Raw genomic sequence first — 16,045 nt, 5'->3', positions numbered from 1 at the left:
TTCTCCTCTTTTCCTGGGAGGTGGTTCTGCTGCAGGTCCTGAGCCCAGGCAGGGACCCAGCACAGCTGAGCCTTGGTGACACCGACAGGGGATCGTCGGCCCAGTCCCTCAGAGAGGGGCAAATCCCAGAATCCCTGAGGTTGGAAAAGCCCTCCCAGCCCATGGATCCCCCCTGTGCCCCATCCCCACCTTGTCCCCCAGCCCAGAGCACTGAGTGCCACGGCCAGGCCTTCCTGGGACACCTCCAGGGATGGGCACTCCAAACCTCCCTGGGCAGCCCCTGCCAAGGCCTCCCCACCCTTTCCAGCAACAAATTCCTCCTCAGCCCCAACCTGACCCTCCCCTGGCCCAGCCTGAGGCCGTTTCCCCTTGGCCTGGCCCTTGTTCCCTGGCAGCAGAGCCCGACCCCCCCCGGCTCCCCCCTCCTGGCAGGTCTGATGGGTGGCAGGAGGGACAGAGCAGATCCAGCACAGGACAAAGGTCTGTCCGTGTGTCCGGTGCTGTGCCAGATCCCTCCCTGAGCTCTGTCCCAGGACACAGGACAGTGAATCCCGAGGGCAGGAGCTCAGCCTGGATCCCGTGCCTGCCGTGGTGTTTTCCCAGTTCCGGAGGCTCAGAGGGACAAAAGGGCAGCTGTCATATTAATTTTTTTATTAAATTCCGTTAGTTTTCTCTTTATAGAATAACCTTTTCCTCTAGGCACAAATACAATACAAGGACTCTGCATGTTTGACACAATGTACAGAAACTTCAATAATCTACAACTGCTCAGGTAAGTTACAAACCTCCGTGTTACACCTGCACAGCCGGGCTGGGGCAGTGAACGGGGACTGTACAAGGGGCTCTGCACGGGGAAGGGGGCTTTAAAAACAACACGGGGGTGGGGGGGCAGTCTGGGGGCGCCGGGGGGGTCCCGGGGGGCAGCGGGGTCAGAGAGACCACACGGTGCCGGGTCGGGCTCCCCCCACGGCCCCTGGGCTGGGGCTGAACCCCCAGTTCACACCAGTGCGGGGGGGCTGCAGGAGCAGGGTCTGTACCGAGGGTCCCCCTCGCTGACACGGCAGCAAGCGGGGAGGGGCGGGGGGGACACGGACCTGCCCTCCGGGGGGCCGGGGGCTCCAGCCAACCCCCCAGGCAGAGCACAGAGGGGGGAACAGGGGGGGCTTTGGGGCAGGGGACAGCCCTGGGGTGGGGGGAGAAGAGCTCAGCGTGTGTGGTGCCCTCCCGGTGCTGCCCCCCTTCACACAGGGGGTTCTGGGGGGTGACCTGTGCAAAGAGACCGGGTGGCACCTGCAGGGCCACTGTCCCGCCTGTGCCAGCCCCGTCATCGCCACCGCCCGGGGGGGACCCTCATCCTGGGGAGGGGGCTGGGCTGGTCCCCCCGACACGAGGGGTCAGAGGGGCACCCAGGAGGCTCCAGCATTTGGCACCTCCCACAGGGAACGTGCCCCCCCGGGACAGCCGGTCTGGCCGTGGAGGTAGAGACTGTCCCAGCCAGCACAGGGACCCCGGCACAGCCCGAGGGGGCTCCAGCCACGGCCACGTCCCCTCCGGGACACGGCGCCTGCAGCATCCCAGCACTCCCGATCCTGTGCTGGGAGCGCGGGGGCTCCGGGGCTGGGACACAGGATGGTCCCAGGGCTCCGCTGTGTCCCCATCCCCTGCGCTGCACATCCCCGGCTCCGGGACGGGAGCGGAGCCCAGGACACGCTCCCGGTGGGAGGAGCAGGGCAGGTTCCGGGGGGCTCTGGCAGGACATGCAAGTGGTGGCAGGATGAGGGGCAGCTCCTGCTCCTCCAGCAGTGGGGGGTGGGGGGCGCGGGGCCAGGACCCCCCTGCCCAGGGCGTGGGATGGGGCTCGGGCACACGGAGGACACGGAGTCACGACAGGGCTCAGACAGGGCCGGGTGGGGCCGGGTCCCCCCGCCCGCTCCAACGCGAGGGATGCCTTAGGAATCCCTCCCTGCGCCGTCCTACCCCCGGGAAACGGCCCCGCCCTGCCCGGGGCGGGCGGGAGGAAGGCCATCCCTCCTCTCCTCAGTCCCAGGCTCAGGCCGAGCCTGGCGCTGCCTCTGCTCCCGGCTCGGGGCCGGCAGCCGTGCCTGGAATTGCGGCTCCGCGGGGCCGCTCACGCGTCCGACAGGCAGCTCTGGATGCGGTCGATCCACTGCTGGGCCAACTGCACGTCCTGGGCGCAGAAATTGTAAACTCGTTTTGTCGTCTTCAGCTGCGGGACGGGAGGGGAGGGGGTGAGCGGGGCCGGGAGCTGAGCCAGGCGGGGCCCCTCAGCCCGCCCTGCCCTCCCACCATCCCGGGGCACGGCCTGGGCAACCTCCCCTGGGACCCGCTCCCTGCCTGTGGCCTCAGGGGCCCAGTTAACTGTTCAGCCTGGGTTATTCAGCTCCACTTGAGCAGTGATGCTGCTCTCAGCCACTCCCACTGACAACAGCCCTATTCCCACCTGATTTTCTCATCCCCACCACCTTCCTGATGGCACCACAGCCGGAGCCTGCAGTGTCCGGTGGGGCCGTGGCTGCCCAGCGCCCCCAGGGCACACTCACATCAAAGAAGGCTTTCTCATCCACTGTCTTGGGGGCCCCCATGGTGGGGGTCCCCGGGGTGATGGACTCCACCTCGGCCAGGTCGATGACCCCTTTGCACTCCGTGTCCATCCGGCTGTCGTAGTACCGGAGCTGTGGGAGAGGGGATGCGCCTGTCAGGGTTTGGGATGGGAGGGATGGATGGAGGGAGGGACAGGACAGACCCCGGGGCCCCCCCGCCCCCCAGTACCTGATGTTTGGTTTTATCCAGCACAAACCAGCGAGGCTTCCACGGCTTCATGAAGGCGCCTTTCTTGTACAGGGAGCCCTCGTAGGACCTGTGGGTGGGAAGGAGCACCAGGAACAGGGATCAGGGACGGGGACCCACGGAGGGCTGTGCCCTGCAGCACTTCACCCTCAGGGAGGGGTCCCCCCAGCCCCCCAAGCCCCCCGTGCCTGTTCTCGCTCTCGGAGGTCTGGAACTGGCTGTAGAGGGTGGAGGTGCTGCGGCGCCCGCCCGGCTTCCCGCTGGACGGGGTGGAGGTGCTGCTGGTGTCGCTGTCCAGGCTGAGGTTGAGGGTGGAGCCCACCCCGCTCTCCTGCAGGTACACGCCCAGCGAGCGCCGGTGGTGGGACAGCCCCGAGGACATCAGGAGGGAGCTGGGGGTCTGCAACAGAGGGAACGGCGTGACGGGGAGGGGGCCGTGACCCCCGGGAGCCCCAGCGTGGGGCTGAGCACCAGCACCCAAACCAGCACCCAGAACAGCACCCAAACCAGCACCAGCATCCAGCACCAGCACCCAAACCAGCACCAGCACCCAAACCAGCACCAGCACCCAGAACCAGAACACAGCACTGAGTACCCAGCACCGAGACCCCTCCCTGGCCCTGGGGTTCGGGAACAAACAGCCCTTTGCTCAGGGCACCTGTGGGTAAAGCCACTCCTGTTCTCCAGCCCATGCCAGAGCCCTGTCACAGCCTCTGTCCCAGCCCTGTCACACCCCCACCTACCCTGCTGCCCTCCTGCCGTGCCTCAGTTCTCTGCGACGCTTTCACCCCGTCCCACGTCTCCTTCCAGCGCTCCTGGACGTGCCCCAGCTCCGTCTTCAGGTTGTGCAGCTCCTGGGGGGGATTTGGGCATCAGCCCCATTGGGGACAACATCCCTGGCACTGCTGTCCCCATCCTGGGGACCCAACCGAGCCCAGCCCTGCTGGAGCCGTGTCCCTGTGTGTCCGTGTGTCCCTGTGTGTCCCTGTGTGTCCCTGTGTGTCCCCGTGTGTCCCTGTGTCCCCCCGCCGTGTCCCCCCCGAGCCCTGACCTGCAGCAGTCTGGAGATGGCGTCGGGCTCCACGCGGCTCCGGTTGTCGTAGCAGGGCCAGATGATCCTGCGCTTGCTCTGGGGGGCTCCGGTGTCCTGCCGGTCCGGCTCCTCCACCTGCTCCGGCTGCCCCTGCGTCAGCTCCCAGTCGTAGGAGGGGCCCTCGGACAGCGTCTCCTCCGTGTAGTAATCCCACACCTTCAGGTTGGAAATGTTGCTGTATGGCCTCAGCACCTGTGGAAGGGCAGGGTTGGGATCAGGAAGGACATTCCCAGCCAGGCTGAGGGGACAATGTGTCCACATGGAGATTTGAGGTGTCCAGCCTGGAGAAGAGAAGGCTCCAGGGAGAGTTGAGAGCCCCTGCCAGAGCCTAAAGGGGCTCCAGGAGAGCTGGAGAGGGACTGGGGACAAGGGATGGAGGGACAGGACACAGGGAATGGCTTCCCAGTGCCAGAGGGCAGGGAGAGGTGGGATATTGGGAGGGAATTCCTGTCTGGGAGGGTGAGGAGGCCCTGGCCCAGGTTGCCCAGAGAAGCTGTGGCTGCCCCTGGATCCCTGGAAGTGCCCAAGGCCAGGTTGGACGGGGCTTGGAGCAACCTGGGCTGGTGGAAGGTGTCCCTGCCCATGGCAGGAGTGGGACTGGATGGGCTTTAAGGTCCCTTCCCTGGTGGGCAAACATCAACTCCAGCCTCTCCAGCAGGGAGGAGACCCCATCCAAGCCCCCCGGACGCCCCAGGACAGGAGCTCTCACCTCCCCATCCTCGGGAGCAAACATGTAGTTGAAGAACACGGGAGTTTTCCTGTTGATCCGGTCGATGTAATCCCAGATGGATTTGTGGACCTGCTGGCTCTTCCTCTCGCCCTTCTCCTCATACAGGAGCCCTGGGGGGCACGGAGGGCAGAAGGGGTGTTATTTGGGGTGGGGGTCTGGGTGCCCCCCCGTGGGCCCCGCACGGTGCCCTCACCCAGCTCGATCCGCTCGTAGTCCGAGTCCAGCAGGAATGTCCGGAACCGGTTGGAAATGTAGTGGTAGCTGAGGAACTTCAGGTAGTACTGGCTGAACTCGAACTCCATGGGGAACTGCAGGTGGATCTGTGGGGAGCGGCGAGGTGGGACCCCCGGGACCCCAAACCACACGGAGCCCCGGGCCCCTCCCACTGCCCCTGGAGTGCTCCCGATGTTCGGGGGTCCCGGTGGGTGCCCGGGGGCCCCCTGGCACAGATCCCGGGGCTCACCTGGTGCACACAGTCCAGGAACTGCAGGAAGATGGGGGCGAAGCCGCTGCTCTGCCCCGCCAGGGTCTGGGCACCGCGGTGGCTGAAGCGGTGGCCGAAGGAAAGCCACTCCTTCTCCACCAGCAGCCGGAACCCCTCCAGCGTCCGGTAGTACCGGTCCGAGAGGAGCTGCACCAGTGACACCACCTGTGGGGACAGGGACAGGGACAGGGGGCTCCAGGCACTGCTGGGGGGGCCACAGCCACCTCGGGCCCTGGTGGGCTCTCACCTGCGTGGTGATGTCCCAGCCGTCCTCCAGACTGACCAGCACGGAGGAGCCCGTGTCCAGCAGCTCCACCACCAGCACCGAGATCTGCAGGATCTTGTGGATCTGCCAAGGGCAGGGCCAGGAGTTAGGAGGGTGCAGGGAACTCCTGTGCTGGGTGCTGGGGCACTGTCCCCTTCTCCCAAGCAAGGCCACGCTCAGGAGTCACACGGGGCCACAACCCCACACTCGGACACGGCAGTGGCAGCAGAGCCAGGAGACCCTCACTCCCTCCCGCAGCCAGAGTGGGACCCCTCCCACAGCTCACTCTGGGACCAGTCTCCCCAGGCAGCTGCCTCGTCCCAGCCCCTCCAGAGGGGCGTTTCCTGGGGGTCCTGTCTGGCTTCCCCATCCAGCAGCTGCCCCAGACCTGCAGCGCCCACGTCCAGCACCAGGAGCAGAGCTCTGGATTGTTCCATCCCTGCCCCTCACACCAAGCCGTGTCCCCACTCCGTGTCCCAGGGGTGCTCTGGGCAGGGCACCGGGACCCCCGTCCTCGGGTGGCCGGGAGGGCAGAGCACAGGAGCCCACGGGCAAAGGGGGGGACAGGCCCCAGGGCTGTGCGTGAGCCTGACCTGGGAGAGCCACTCGGACTCCTCCAGGGAGCGCAGGTAGGCCACGCTGGGGTCGCTGGAGGGGCAGCCGGGCACACAGGCCTTCATCAGCTTCTTGAAGCTGGCCTTGACCTGCCGCACGTCGAACACCTCGATGGGAACCACCTCCCAGTGCTGCAGCGGGTCCGGCTTCACCCCCTGCGGGAGCAGAGAGTCAGGATGTCCTGAGGGACACCCCCAGCAGAGCCACCACCACCCTCAGGATCACGGAATCGCTGAGGTTGGAAAAGCCCTCTGAGATCATCGAGTCCAACCATCCCCTAGCTCTGCCAAGGCCACCACTGACCCCTGTCCCCAAGTGCCACATCCATCCAGCTTGGAAATCCCTCCAGGGCTGGGGACTCCCCCCTGCCCTGGGCAGCTGTGCCAGGGCTGGACAGCCCTTTCCAGAAGGAATTTTCCCCAACATCCAACCTGACCCTCCCCTGGCACAGCTTGAGGTCATTTCCTCTGATCCTGTTACTTGTTTTTTGAGAAAAGAGCTTGACTCCCCCCCCCCGGCTCCCCCCTCCTGGCAGGGACTTGCAGAGCCAGAAGGTCCCCCCGAGCCTCCTTTGCTCCAGGATGAGCCCCCCCAGCTCCCTCAGCCCCTCCTGCTGCTCCAGACCCTTCCCAGCTCCGTTCCTTTCCCCAGCCCTGTTCCCCGCGGGCCGTGCCGGGGGTGGGCTCACCTTCAGCTGGGACTTGTCGCCGATGATGTAGAGGGAGGCGCGGTGCTGCCGCAGGAAGGTGGTCTCGGCGGGGGTCCCGTTGTGCTGGGCCCCCAGCAGGTCCTTCCCGGCCAGGCGGGACCCGATCTCCACGTTCAGGGCGTAGCTGCTCATGCGGCCGCTGGCCCGGATGCTGCCCCACTTCCCTGCGGGAGCCACAGGGTCGGGATGCGGGGCCGGGGGCTCACCCCCAGCCGGGGGGCCACAGGGCGAGCGGGGGGGCCGAGTGCTGCGCCCCCCAGCCCAGCCCTGGGAGCACATGCCGGGGACGTGCTGGGCACCAGGTTTGCTTTGGCTCCTGCTCCCTGCTGGGTGCTGCAGGAATTCCTGCCCGCTGGATTTGGAGCCTGACCCCGGCTGCTCCACGTCCCAAACTGCGCTCTGGCATCGCTGGGACCCGCCACCTGCACCCCGGCCGTGCCACCGGCACCCAGCCCCGGCACCGCACCCAGCCCCGGCACCGCCACCCGGCACCGCAGCGGCACGAGGAGCCCAAAGCAAACCTGGCGAGGCTGCCCGGTACTTACCTGTGCCCGTGGCACGCTCGGAGCAGGCGTGGGGACTGAGGGGGGTTACTGGGGCATTAGTGGTGTGAGGGGTGGCAGTGGGGGGTCAGTGGGTCAGTGGGTGCCCGGGCAGGTCGGGCGGCCGCGCTTTCGTACCTCGGGGCGTCTCGCGGCCCTTCGGCGACGCGCACTTGGGGGTGGACAGGGTGATGACCCGGGCTCTGTGACCCAGCCCTGGGGGCACAGGACAAAGCGAGCTCAGCGAGGGACGGGGCGGAGCGATGGACAGCGGGTGGGATGGAGACGATGGCGCCGGGGGTGCGGCGGGTCCCTCCCCCCCCTCCCTGCGGCCGCCCCGCGGAGCAGAAGCGGCTGCTCGGCTCGGGGAGCGTCTACTCTACGAGAGCTGCCCGGACCGGGGGTCTCGGCGAGGCCCCCCGAGGCAGCGACCCCCCACACGTCCTCACCTCCGCGGCTAAAAGTCCCAGGCCCTTCGTCCTTCCCTCCCATCACCTGCTTCATGAGCGATCCCAGCTTAGGCTGCTGCCTCTTGTCGGAGAAATCTGCAGCACCAAGAGAACGTCAGCTCCCGAGGGCCCTCCCGGCCTCCCCTCGGCTGCTCCGAGGGAGGGGAAGGGGCTCAGAGAAAGCGGCAGCAAGCGGAGCCCCCGGGGCCGGGATGCGGAGCCCGGTGAGCGGGAAGCACCGTCCCCCGAGCCAGGGAAGCACCGCGCACCCGGAGCCAGGGAAGCACCGTCCACCCGAGCCAGGGAAGCACCGTCCCCCCGGAGCCAGGGAAGCACCGTCCCCCGAGCCAGGGAAGCACCGTCCCCCGAGCCAGGGAAGCACCGTCCCCCGAGCCAGGGAAGCACCGTCCCCCCGGAGCCAGGGAAGCACCGTCCCCCCGAGCCAGGGAAGCACCGTCCCCCCGAGCCAGGGAAGCACCGTCCACCCGCAGCCAGGAGCCAGAGCCCAGCGTGTGGGAAGCACCGCCCAGCTGGAGCCACGGCCAAGAGGCGCCTGGTGCGGCCGTGTGGGAGGGGGCTCGACCCGGCCCTGCCCCCACGGGTGGGGGATCACCCTGTCCCAGCCCCTGCCCTGCCAGGTCACTGTGCCCCCCCAGCGCTGGCTGAGCCCCCTCCTCCGGGCATGTCCCCCCGCCGGGGAGGGACCTCGGAGGGGCTGTCGGCATGTCCTTTATCCCCCCCCGGCTCAGGGACCCCCCAGCTTCCCCCCCCCTTGAAGCGATGATGGGTGGAATGGTTGGGATGGGATGGAATGGTTGGGACGGGATGGAATGGCTGGGATGGGATGGAATGGCTGGGACAGGACGGAATGGCTGGGACGGGATGGAATGGCTGGGACAGGACGGAATGGCTGGGACAGGACGGTCGGTGCTGGAGCAGGGCGGTGGGGGGAGCTCTGTCCTGCAGGGAAGGGCCGACTGGGAAGGGTCGACTGGTGGGGCATCAAGGTGTGCCCGGACTTACCGGGGGTCCCCGGACAGACCCCAGCCGTGTGCGTGGGGGGCACACGGTGCCGAGATCCTGGCTGGAAGGGTCTGTCCCTGCCGGCCCCGGCGAGTGCCTGGATCCCAGCACAGGCTGGGGCTCCCAGTGCTTGCAGCTCCAGGGACACCGGGGCTCCCAAACCCCTCGGGGCTCCCAGTGCCCGAAGCACCCATCCCAAGCACCCATCCCCACCACCGGCCACGGAGTCCCAGCTGGAGTTTGGAGCTCCAGAGAGTGCACTGAGGGCTCCCAGTGCTCACAGATCTGGGGACACTGGGTCTCCCAAACTCCCTGGGGCTCTCGGTGCTCACAGGTCCACAGCCACTGCATCTCCCAAAATCAGGGCTCCCAGTGTTCACCAGGTGTCCCAAAACCCAACCCCACCACCAGCCACGGGGATCCAGCTGGAGCCAGGAGCTCTGGACAGGCTCTGCTGCCTCCTTTGGATGCCAGAGCCTGAGAGAGCAGGTCACTTGGGATGTACAGCAGGACCCAGGGCTGGTAGGAGCCCACCTGCATCCCCCCACCCCTCTCCGTGCCCCCCACCCCTCTCCGTGCCCCCCTCCCTCACCTGCACTGCTCATGTGTGCCGAGGTGAACCCGCTGAGCGTGTTGCGCCCGCTGGCATCGGAATAGTGGGGCATGGAATTGATCACGGCCTGCAGGTACTTCTCCTGCTCCAGACTCGTGGAATCCGTCTGGGAGGGACCTGGAAGGGGAGACCCCCGAGCGTGACCACCCCAGAGCCCGGGGGGGCCCTGCAGCCCCCGCGTTCCCGGGGCGGGGGGACGGGCACCTGCGGTCGGGGCGTTCTGGGACTTGAAGAGGCCGACGACGCCCTTGCCGTGGAGCCCCCCCGAGCGGAGCAGCACGGCCTTGGTGCGGGAGTTCCTCCAGCACACCACCGGGAAGCGGTTCTGGCGGTAGCAGCGGGAGATGCGCTGGATGGTGTTGTCCGGGATGCTCTGCGGCACGATGAGCAGCCCGGGGTAGCTGCGGGACAGAGCGGGGCTCAGCAGGGTCCCCGGGGCTCAGCAGGGTCCCTGGGGCTCAGCGGGGTCCCCCGGGGCTCAGTGGGGTCCCCGGGGCTCAGCGGGGTCCCCGGGGCTCAGTGGGGTCCCCGGGGCGGGCAGGACCCCCCGGGGCAGGCGGGACCCCCCGGGGCGGGCGGGACCCCCCGGGCGCGGCTCACCTGCGGCAGATGGCATACATGCGGTTGACGGTGGAGATGCGGAAGGGCTCGTTCTTGGAGCGGGTCAGGCTGCTGCTCAGCGTGCCCAGCCCCAGCCGCTGGTAGTCCCGGCAGCAGGCGCGCTCCACCACGTGCGCGTTGGTCATCTTGTCCGAGGGCCTCATGGTGGTGCTGGGGGTCAAAGTGCTTCTGTCCATGTCTTCGGACACTGCGGGGACAAGTTGGGGTCTGGGGACACGCTCGGCATGGACACACGGTGTCCCACCGTGGAGGAGAGGGATGGGGTGGGATGGGATGGGATGGGATGGGATGGGATGGGATGGGGTGGGGTGGGATGGGATGGGGTGGGGTGGGATGGGATGGGATGGGATGGGGTGGGGTGGGGTGGGGTGGGATGGGGTGGGATGGGGTGGGATGGGGTGGGATGGGATGGGATGGGATGGGATGGGGTGGGATGGGGTGGGATGGGATGGGATGGGGTGGGATGGGATGGGGTGGGATGGGGTGGGATGGGGTGGGATGGGTTGGGATGGGGTGGGATGGGTTGGGATGGGGTGGGATGGGATGGGATGGGATGGGGTGGGGTGGGGTGGGATGGGATGGGATGGAGGCATCTCTGAACCTGCAGGGGCAGGACAGGGATGGAGCTGTCTCCTGGCTCCCTCACCTGAAACCAGAGCGCTGGGCAGAACTGAGACTGGATCCCCCATGGAAACCCTAAATCCCATCCACCACACCTCCTCCAGGCTTCCCACCTGGAAGGTTCTAAACTTCCACACACAGGGCTCCTGTGCCTTCCAGTCTCTCGCTACTCCTAAACCAGTCCAGCTCTTCTGTCCACCCTCACCTGCCCTCCTGCACCTCAAATCCATGATTTTCCACCTGAGGAGCCGAGGGCACTGCCCAAAGACCTCCCTCCTCCCTCTGTGTTGGAAGCAGGTTGAGTTCTGACTGGGCACCACCAGCAGCCAAGAGCTGGGGCTGTTGGGAACGGGGAGAGGGGCCCATGGGGGCAGTGCTCTGCACCAGGGATGCTCCCACCCTGCTCCCCTCGGAACAAGGGGCTTCTCCCCGGTGGGCGATGCTCCCATCCCTGCCCGGGGCGTTCCCCACCTGAGATCTCGTCCTCGTTGTCCTCAGGGAAGTGCTGGCTGCCGCGCTGCTCCCAGGCGGGCGGCGTGTACTTCTTGCGCGTCACGTACTGCCGGCCGATGGTCTTCTTGGCGTTCTTCACCAGGTTCTTGGAGAGCGTCCTGGGAAACCAGACAGGGCCCTGAGCCCGGTGACACCTCCTGCCCGGGTGTGACCGGAGCCAGCGCGGCCAGAGGAGCCCAGAGGGTCAGAGACAACACTGTCACCCGGCAAAGCAGCGACAGGAGCAGCCCCGGCCCCGCTCAGTCACTGTCACGTGGGAGGGGACGTGTCACCTGCCAGCACCTCGGCCCTGGGGGCACCAGGGCAGGGGCAGAGCCCCCCTGGATCCGAGGGGACCCGGCCTCATCCCAGCACTAACAGTGTCCTCCACATCGGAGCCACCACGGCTCATCCCAGAGGAAGAGGGCTCCAGCTCGTGGCAGGGACAGGGGATCTGCCACAGGGGCCACGGAATCCACTGCAGGGGTCAGGATCCATCGCCAGGGGATCTGCTGCTGGGATCATGGGATCAATGGTAGGGTCCAGGGGATCGATGACAGGGACCGGGGAAACCACCACAGTGGCCAGGGAATCTGCCACAGGGACCAGGGGATCCATGGCAGGAACCAGGGGATCTGCTGCTGGGATCAGGGGATCCACAGCAGGGACCTGGGGACCCTCCACAGGGAGCAGGGGGTCCCTGCCAGCCCATCCCGGGTGCAGGGCTGCTCCTCCCTGGGCTGGTGACCTTGATGGCACAGCAGGAACAGGGAGAGCAAAGCTGGGCTCAGGTGCTCCCGAGGCACTTGGGGAAATTCGGGAAGGGAGAGCTGCCAAACCCACGGGGATTGGGCTGCGTGGTCAGAACAGGCTCTGCTCCACAGAGCTCCAGAGGGCAGGAATTCCTGAAGGCAGGAATGGCCTCACCACACGCAGGACCTCGGCCTTGTCACCATCTCGGTGAGTCCTGGGCTCCAAGGAGGGAAATAAAGGAGATGTGGGATACAGGGAAGGGGCCACATCCAGCCCAGGGGATGTGGGATATCCATCAGCCAGGGAAGGAGCCCTGTCCAGCCCAGGACAAGAGCCATGCTGATGCTAAGATTCCTGGGATTTCCTCCTCTGAAGGTGGGGGCCAAAGGGAGGCCAGGAGGTGCCTCGTTTTGCTCTGCAAAGTGGACAGTGAGGGAATCCCAATGCTCCCTACAACTACCAAGGGAGGGAAAGCCTCAGGACTGAGAAGGAACACTGGCCTGGGAACAAGCTCAGGAACAGAGGCTGGGAACGGGAGAGCTTCCTAACCAGAGGGACAAGACTTGCAGACAGTGGGGGCACTGGATTGCACTGGGAAGGGTGACAAAGCTCATGTCACAAACCCAGACAAACTTCTGAGACGGGGCACAGGCCAGAGCTCTGGAAACCCCCGGAGTCAGTGGTACAGGCCCAGCTCCTGCGACCCAGCAGTGCCAGGGAGCCCCAGGAGGATGGTGAGAGATCCCACACCCGGCAGCCTGGGAAAGGGCATTCCCGAGGGACAGCCACATGCAGAGCAGGCAGGGAGCCCTGGGAGCAGGGAGCCCTGGAGCAGGGAGCCCTGGAGCAGGGAGCCCTGGGAGCAGGGACGGCTGAGCCGGAGCCACCACCTCGGAAGCGCCCGCCCAGGCCGGAGGCAGCTTACGTGCTGGGATGGCTGAGGAGCCCGAGGGACAGCACCCCCCCTGCCAGGCCCTGGAACAGATGGGTCACCTGCTGGGAGCTGTCACAAACACCGACACGCTTAGGGCACAGGGCACAGCGAGAGCGGCCACCCAGCGCTGCAGGACCATGTCCCCAGGTCACCCAGCACTGCAGGACCATGTCCCCAGGTCACCCAGCACTGCACCCCTGAGCCACCCAGCCCTGCAGCACCATGTCCCCATGTCACCCAGCCCTGCAGCACCATGTCCCCATGTCACTCAGTGCAGGAGCACTGCACTGCTGAGTCACCCAGCGCTGCAGGACCATGTCCCCAGGTCACCCAGCACTGCAGGACCATGTCCCCAGGTCACCCAGCACTGCAGGACCATGTCCCCAGGTCATCCAGCACTGCAGGACCATGTCCCCAGGTCATCCAGCACTGCAGGACCATGTCCCCAGGTCACCCAGCGCTGCAGGACCATGTCCCCAGGTCACCCAGCACTGCAGTACCATGTCCCTGAGCCACCCAGTGCAGGAGCACTGTGTCCCTGAGTCACCCAGCACTGCAGGGCCATGTCCTCAAGTCACCCAGCACTGCAGCACTGCATTCCCAAGTCACTCATAGCAGGAGCACTATGTCCCCAATTCACCCAGCACTGCAGCACCGTGTCCCCAAGTCACCCAGCACTGTGTCCCTGAGCCACCCAGCACTGCAGAACTGTGTGTCTGAGCCACCCAGCACTGCATGATCATGTTCCCAAGTCACCCAGTGCTTCAGGACCATGTCCCCAGGTCACCCAACACTGCAGGATCATGTCCCCAAGTCACCCAGCACTGCAGGATCATGTCCCCAAGTCACCCAGCACTGCAGGATCATATTTCCAAGTCACCCAGCCCACTGGAACCTCTCCCATGGGACACCTCCTCAGCAGGGCTGGGGATGCCAGTGCAGCAAACTCCTGGGTCCCAGTGTGACCCATCCTCTGCAGGACATGGGACATCCTACAGCTCTTCACCCTACAGCTCCCTGACAGGAAGGGCTCTGCTCCTGGGGAACAAGGGGCAGGACAAGGGGAAATGGCCTCAAGCTGTGCCAGGGAAGGGTCGGGTTGGATATTGGGAAAATTCCTTCATGGAAAGGGCTGTCCAGCCCTGGAACAGCTGCCCAGGGCAGGGGGAGTCCCCATTCTGGAGGGATTTCCAAGCCCTGTGGATGTGGCACTTGGGGACACGGGGACATGGGGAAATCCTGTGTGAAGACAGGTCTGAGCAAGGTGGGCTCAGGGAGCCACGTCCAGCTCAGGCCCCTGTGCCCCATTTCCCCGAGTGGTCCCTGTTTGGTGGCCGAGCTGGGGGGGCTGGAGGAGGGCCAGGAGGAGCCCCGAGGTGTCCCAGAGGATCAGGCCCATCCCAGGCGTGGCTGTCCCCACAGCACAGGTACCTGAGCGAGGGGTTCTTCTCCTTGGCCTTGGGCTGCATGGCCTGCTTGGGCGACTGGCCCACGGTGAAGGCGAAGGTGCCGCGCACGTGCTGGGGGTAGCGCAGCTTGTGCAGGTGCTTCCGGAAGATCTCGGCGCTGTCCGAAGCCACCTCCTCGTCGAAGGCGATCTTCAGCAGCTGGGGATGGCAGGGAGCAGGCCCGGGGGTCACCCACCTTCCCAGGGATCGGGGCAGGGCTCGGATCCCGTTGGGAGCGCAGCAGGCACGGGCCAGGCTGGGAGGCTGCCCCGCCTGACCCTCTGTGCTGGTTACTCTGTCCCATTCCCTTTCCTCCTGGAGACTCCAGGGTGCTCCAGGGTGTCCCAGTGACTGGTCAAGGCAGCTCTGAGCACGGCAGGAGCAGCCAGAAAATTCAGGAGCTCTCTCCCAGTCCATTGCTCCACCTCCACACATCTCCCAAAGATGTAAAATGCCCAATAACTCCAGTTGCTGTGACATCCCTCCCTGCTGTGTTTCTCTCCCCCAGGACCTGCACAAGGTTTGGCAGAACCACCTCCTGGAGCCCCATGTGGGGATGCCTCACACCTTCTTGGCTGCCCAGGGAGGAGGTGGAGTGCCCACCCCTGGAGGTGTCCAAGGAAGGCCTGGACATGGCACTCGGTGCTCTGGGCTGGGGGACGAGGTGGGCATCGGTCACACGGGTCTCACCAGCTGAGACACAGCAATGCCAGGGAGCAGCCACAGCCCCCCAGAGCCCCCCAGAGCCCCCCAGAGCCCGGGGTCTCACCTGGAATGTGCACGAGCGCAGCTGCAATCCCTCCTGGAGGAACGGATCCGCCTGGGCCTGGATACTGATCTTCTTCTCTTTGGTCAGCGAGGCGATGGGGAAGGACCGGATCACCACCTGCTCCCCCACTGCACACAGGGATGGCAATGGCTCAGGCTGGTCCCTGCCTTGGCATGGACAGGGACGGGCCACCCTGGGCCACCCTCGGTGGCTGTGCCCACCACAGAGTCCCCCAGGACACAGCAGCTGGAAACAGGGCAGGATGGATACAGCCAGCCCCTCATCCTTAGGGATCAACAACCAGCCCCCTAAGGATCACCAACCAGCCCCCTCTTCCCTAAGGATCTCCAACAAGCTCCCTGATCCCCAGGGATCACCAACCATCCTCCTGCTCCCCAAGGTTCACCAACCAGTCCCATCCTCCCCTGGGATCATGAACCACACCCTTCCTCTTTAGGGATCCCCAACCAGGCCCCTCATTGCCAGGGATCCCCAACCAGCCCCTTCCTCCCCAGGGATCACCAACAAGTCCTCCCTTCGCTGCTCCCCAGGGATCCCCGACCATCCCACTGTTCCCCAGGGATCCCCAACCATCCCACTGTTCCCCAGGGATCCCCAACCATCCCACTGTTCCCCAGGGATCCCCAACCATCCCACTGTTCCCCAGGGATCCCCAACCATCCCACTGTTCCCCAGGGATCCCCGACCATCCCACTGTTCCCCAGGGATCCCCAACCATCCCACTGTTCCCCAGGGATCCCCAACCATCCCGCTGCTCCCCCGGGATCCCCAACCATCCCACTGTTCCCCAGGGATCCCCAACCATCCCGCTGCTCCCCAGGGATCCCCAACCATCCCTCTGCTCCCCAGGGATCCCCGACTATCCCACTGTTCCCCAGGGATCCCCAACCATCCCACTGCTCCCCCGGGATCCCCAACCATCCCACTGTTCCCCAGGGATCCCCAACCATCCCGCTGCTCCCCAGGGATCCCCAACCATCCCTCTGCTCCCCAGGGATCCCCGACCATCCTGCTGTTCCCCAGGGATCCCCGACCATCCTGCTGTTCCCCAGGGA

General features: G+C 66.1%; 1 protein-coding gene across 7 annotated transcripts in view; it reads right to left on the bottom strand.

Annotated features, from left to right (window-relative positions):
- Positions 1–636: 636 nt before the first annotated feature.
- SBF1 (SET binding factor 1) overlaps positions 637–16,045 on the bottom strand; it is a 63,520-nt gene continuing 48,111 nt past the window's right edge. For 2 of the 7 annotated variants that reach the window (XM_064656797.1, XM_064656798.1), the window contains 20 exons: positions 14,970–15,097; positions 14,184–14,359; positions 11,045–11,184; positions 9,932–10,139; positions 9,536–9,732; positions 9,311–9,448; positions 7,696–7,791; positions 7,385–7,462; positions 6,684–6,868; positions 5,974–6,150; positions 5,363–5,464; positions 5,095–5,280; positions 4,825–4,951; positions 4,611–4,741; positions 3,860–4,093; positions 3,552–3,662; positions 2,997–3,208; positions 2,791–2,878; positions 2,562–2,693; positions 637–2,227 (listed from right to left, as the gene is read on the bottom strand). In XM_064656797.1, coding sequence (XP_064512867.1) covers positions 2,129–2,227; positions 2,562–2,693; positions 2,791–2,878; positions 2,997–3,208; positions 3,552–3,662; positions 3,860–4,093; positions 4,611–4,741; positions 4,825–4,951; positions 5,095–5,280; positions 5,363–5,464; positions 5,974–6,150; positions 6,684–6,868; positions 7,385–7,462; positions 7,696–7,791; positions 9,311–9,448; positions 9,536–9,732; positions 9,932–10,139; positions 11,045–11,184; positions 14,184–14,359; positions 14,970–15,097 — 2,945 coding nt within the window. In that variant the 3' untranslated portion in view covers positions 637–2,128. The remainder of the gene's footprint in view (positions 2,228–2,561; positions 2,694–2,790; positions 2,879–2,996; positions 3,209–3,551; positions 3,663–3,859; positions 4,094–4,610; positions 4,742–4,824; positions 4,952–5,094; positions 5,281–5,362; positions 5,465–5,973; positions 6,151–6,683; positions 6,869–7,384; positions 7,463–7,695; positions 7,792–9,310; positions 9,449–9,535; positions 9,733–9,931; positions 10,140–11,044; positions 11,185–14,183; positions 14,360–14,969; positions 15,098–16,045) is intronic. The other 5 variants (XM_064656799.1, XM_064656802.1, XM_064656801.1 and 2 more) reach the window with 3 other exon arrangements.

This window comes from Pseudopipra pipra, chromosome 5 (genome assembly GCF_036250125.1).
Source record: "Pseudopipra pipra isolate bDixPip1 chromosome 5, bDixPip1.hap1, whole genome shotgun sequence".
NCBI lineage: Eukaryota > Metazoa > Chordata > Aves > Passeriformes > Pipridae > Pseudopipra > Pseudopipra pipra.
Note: the sequence above shows the minus strand (reverse complement) of the source record. Positions and strands in the feature narration are given on the sequence as shown.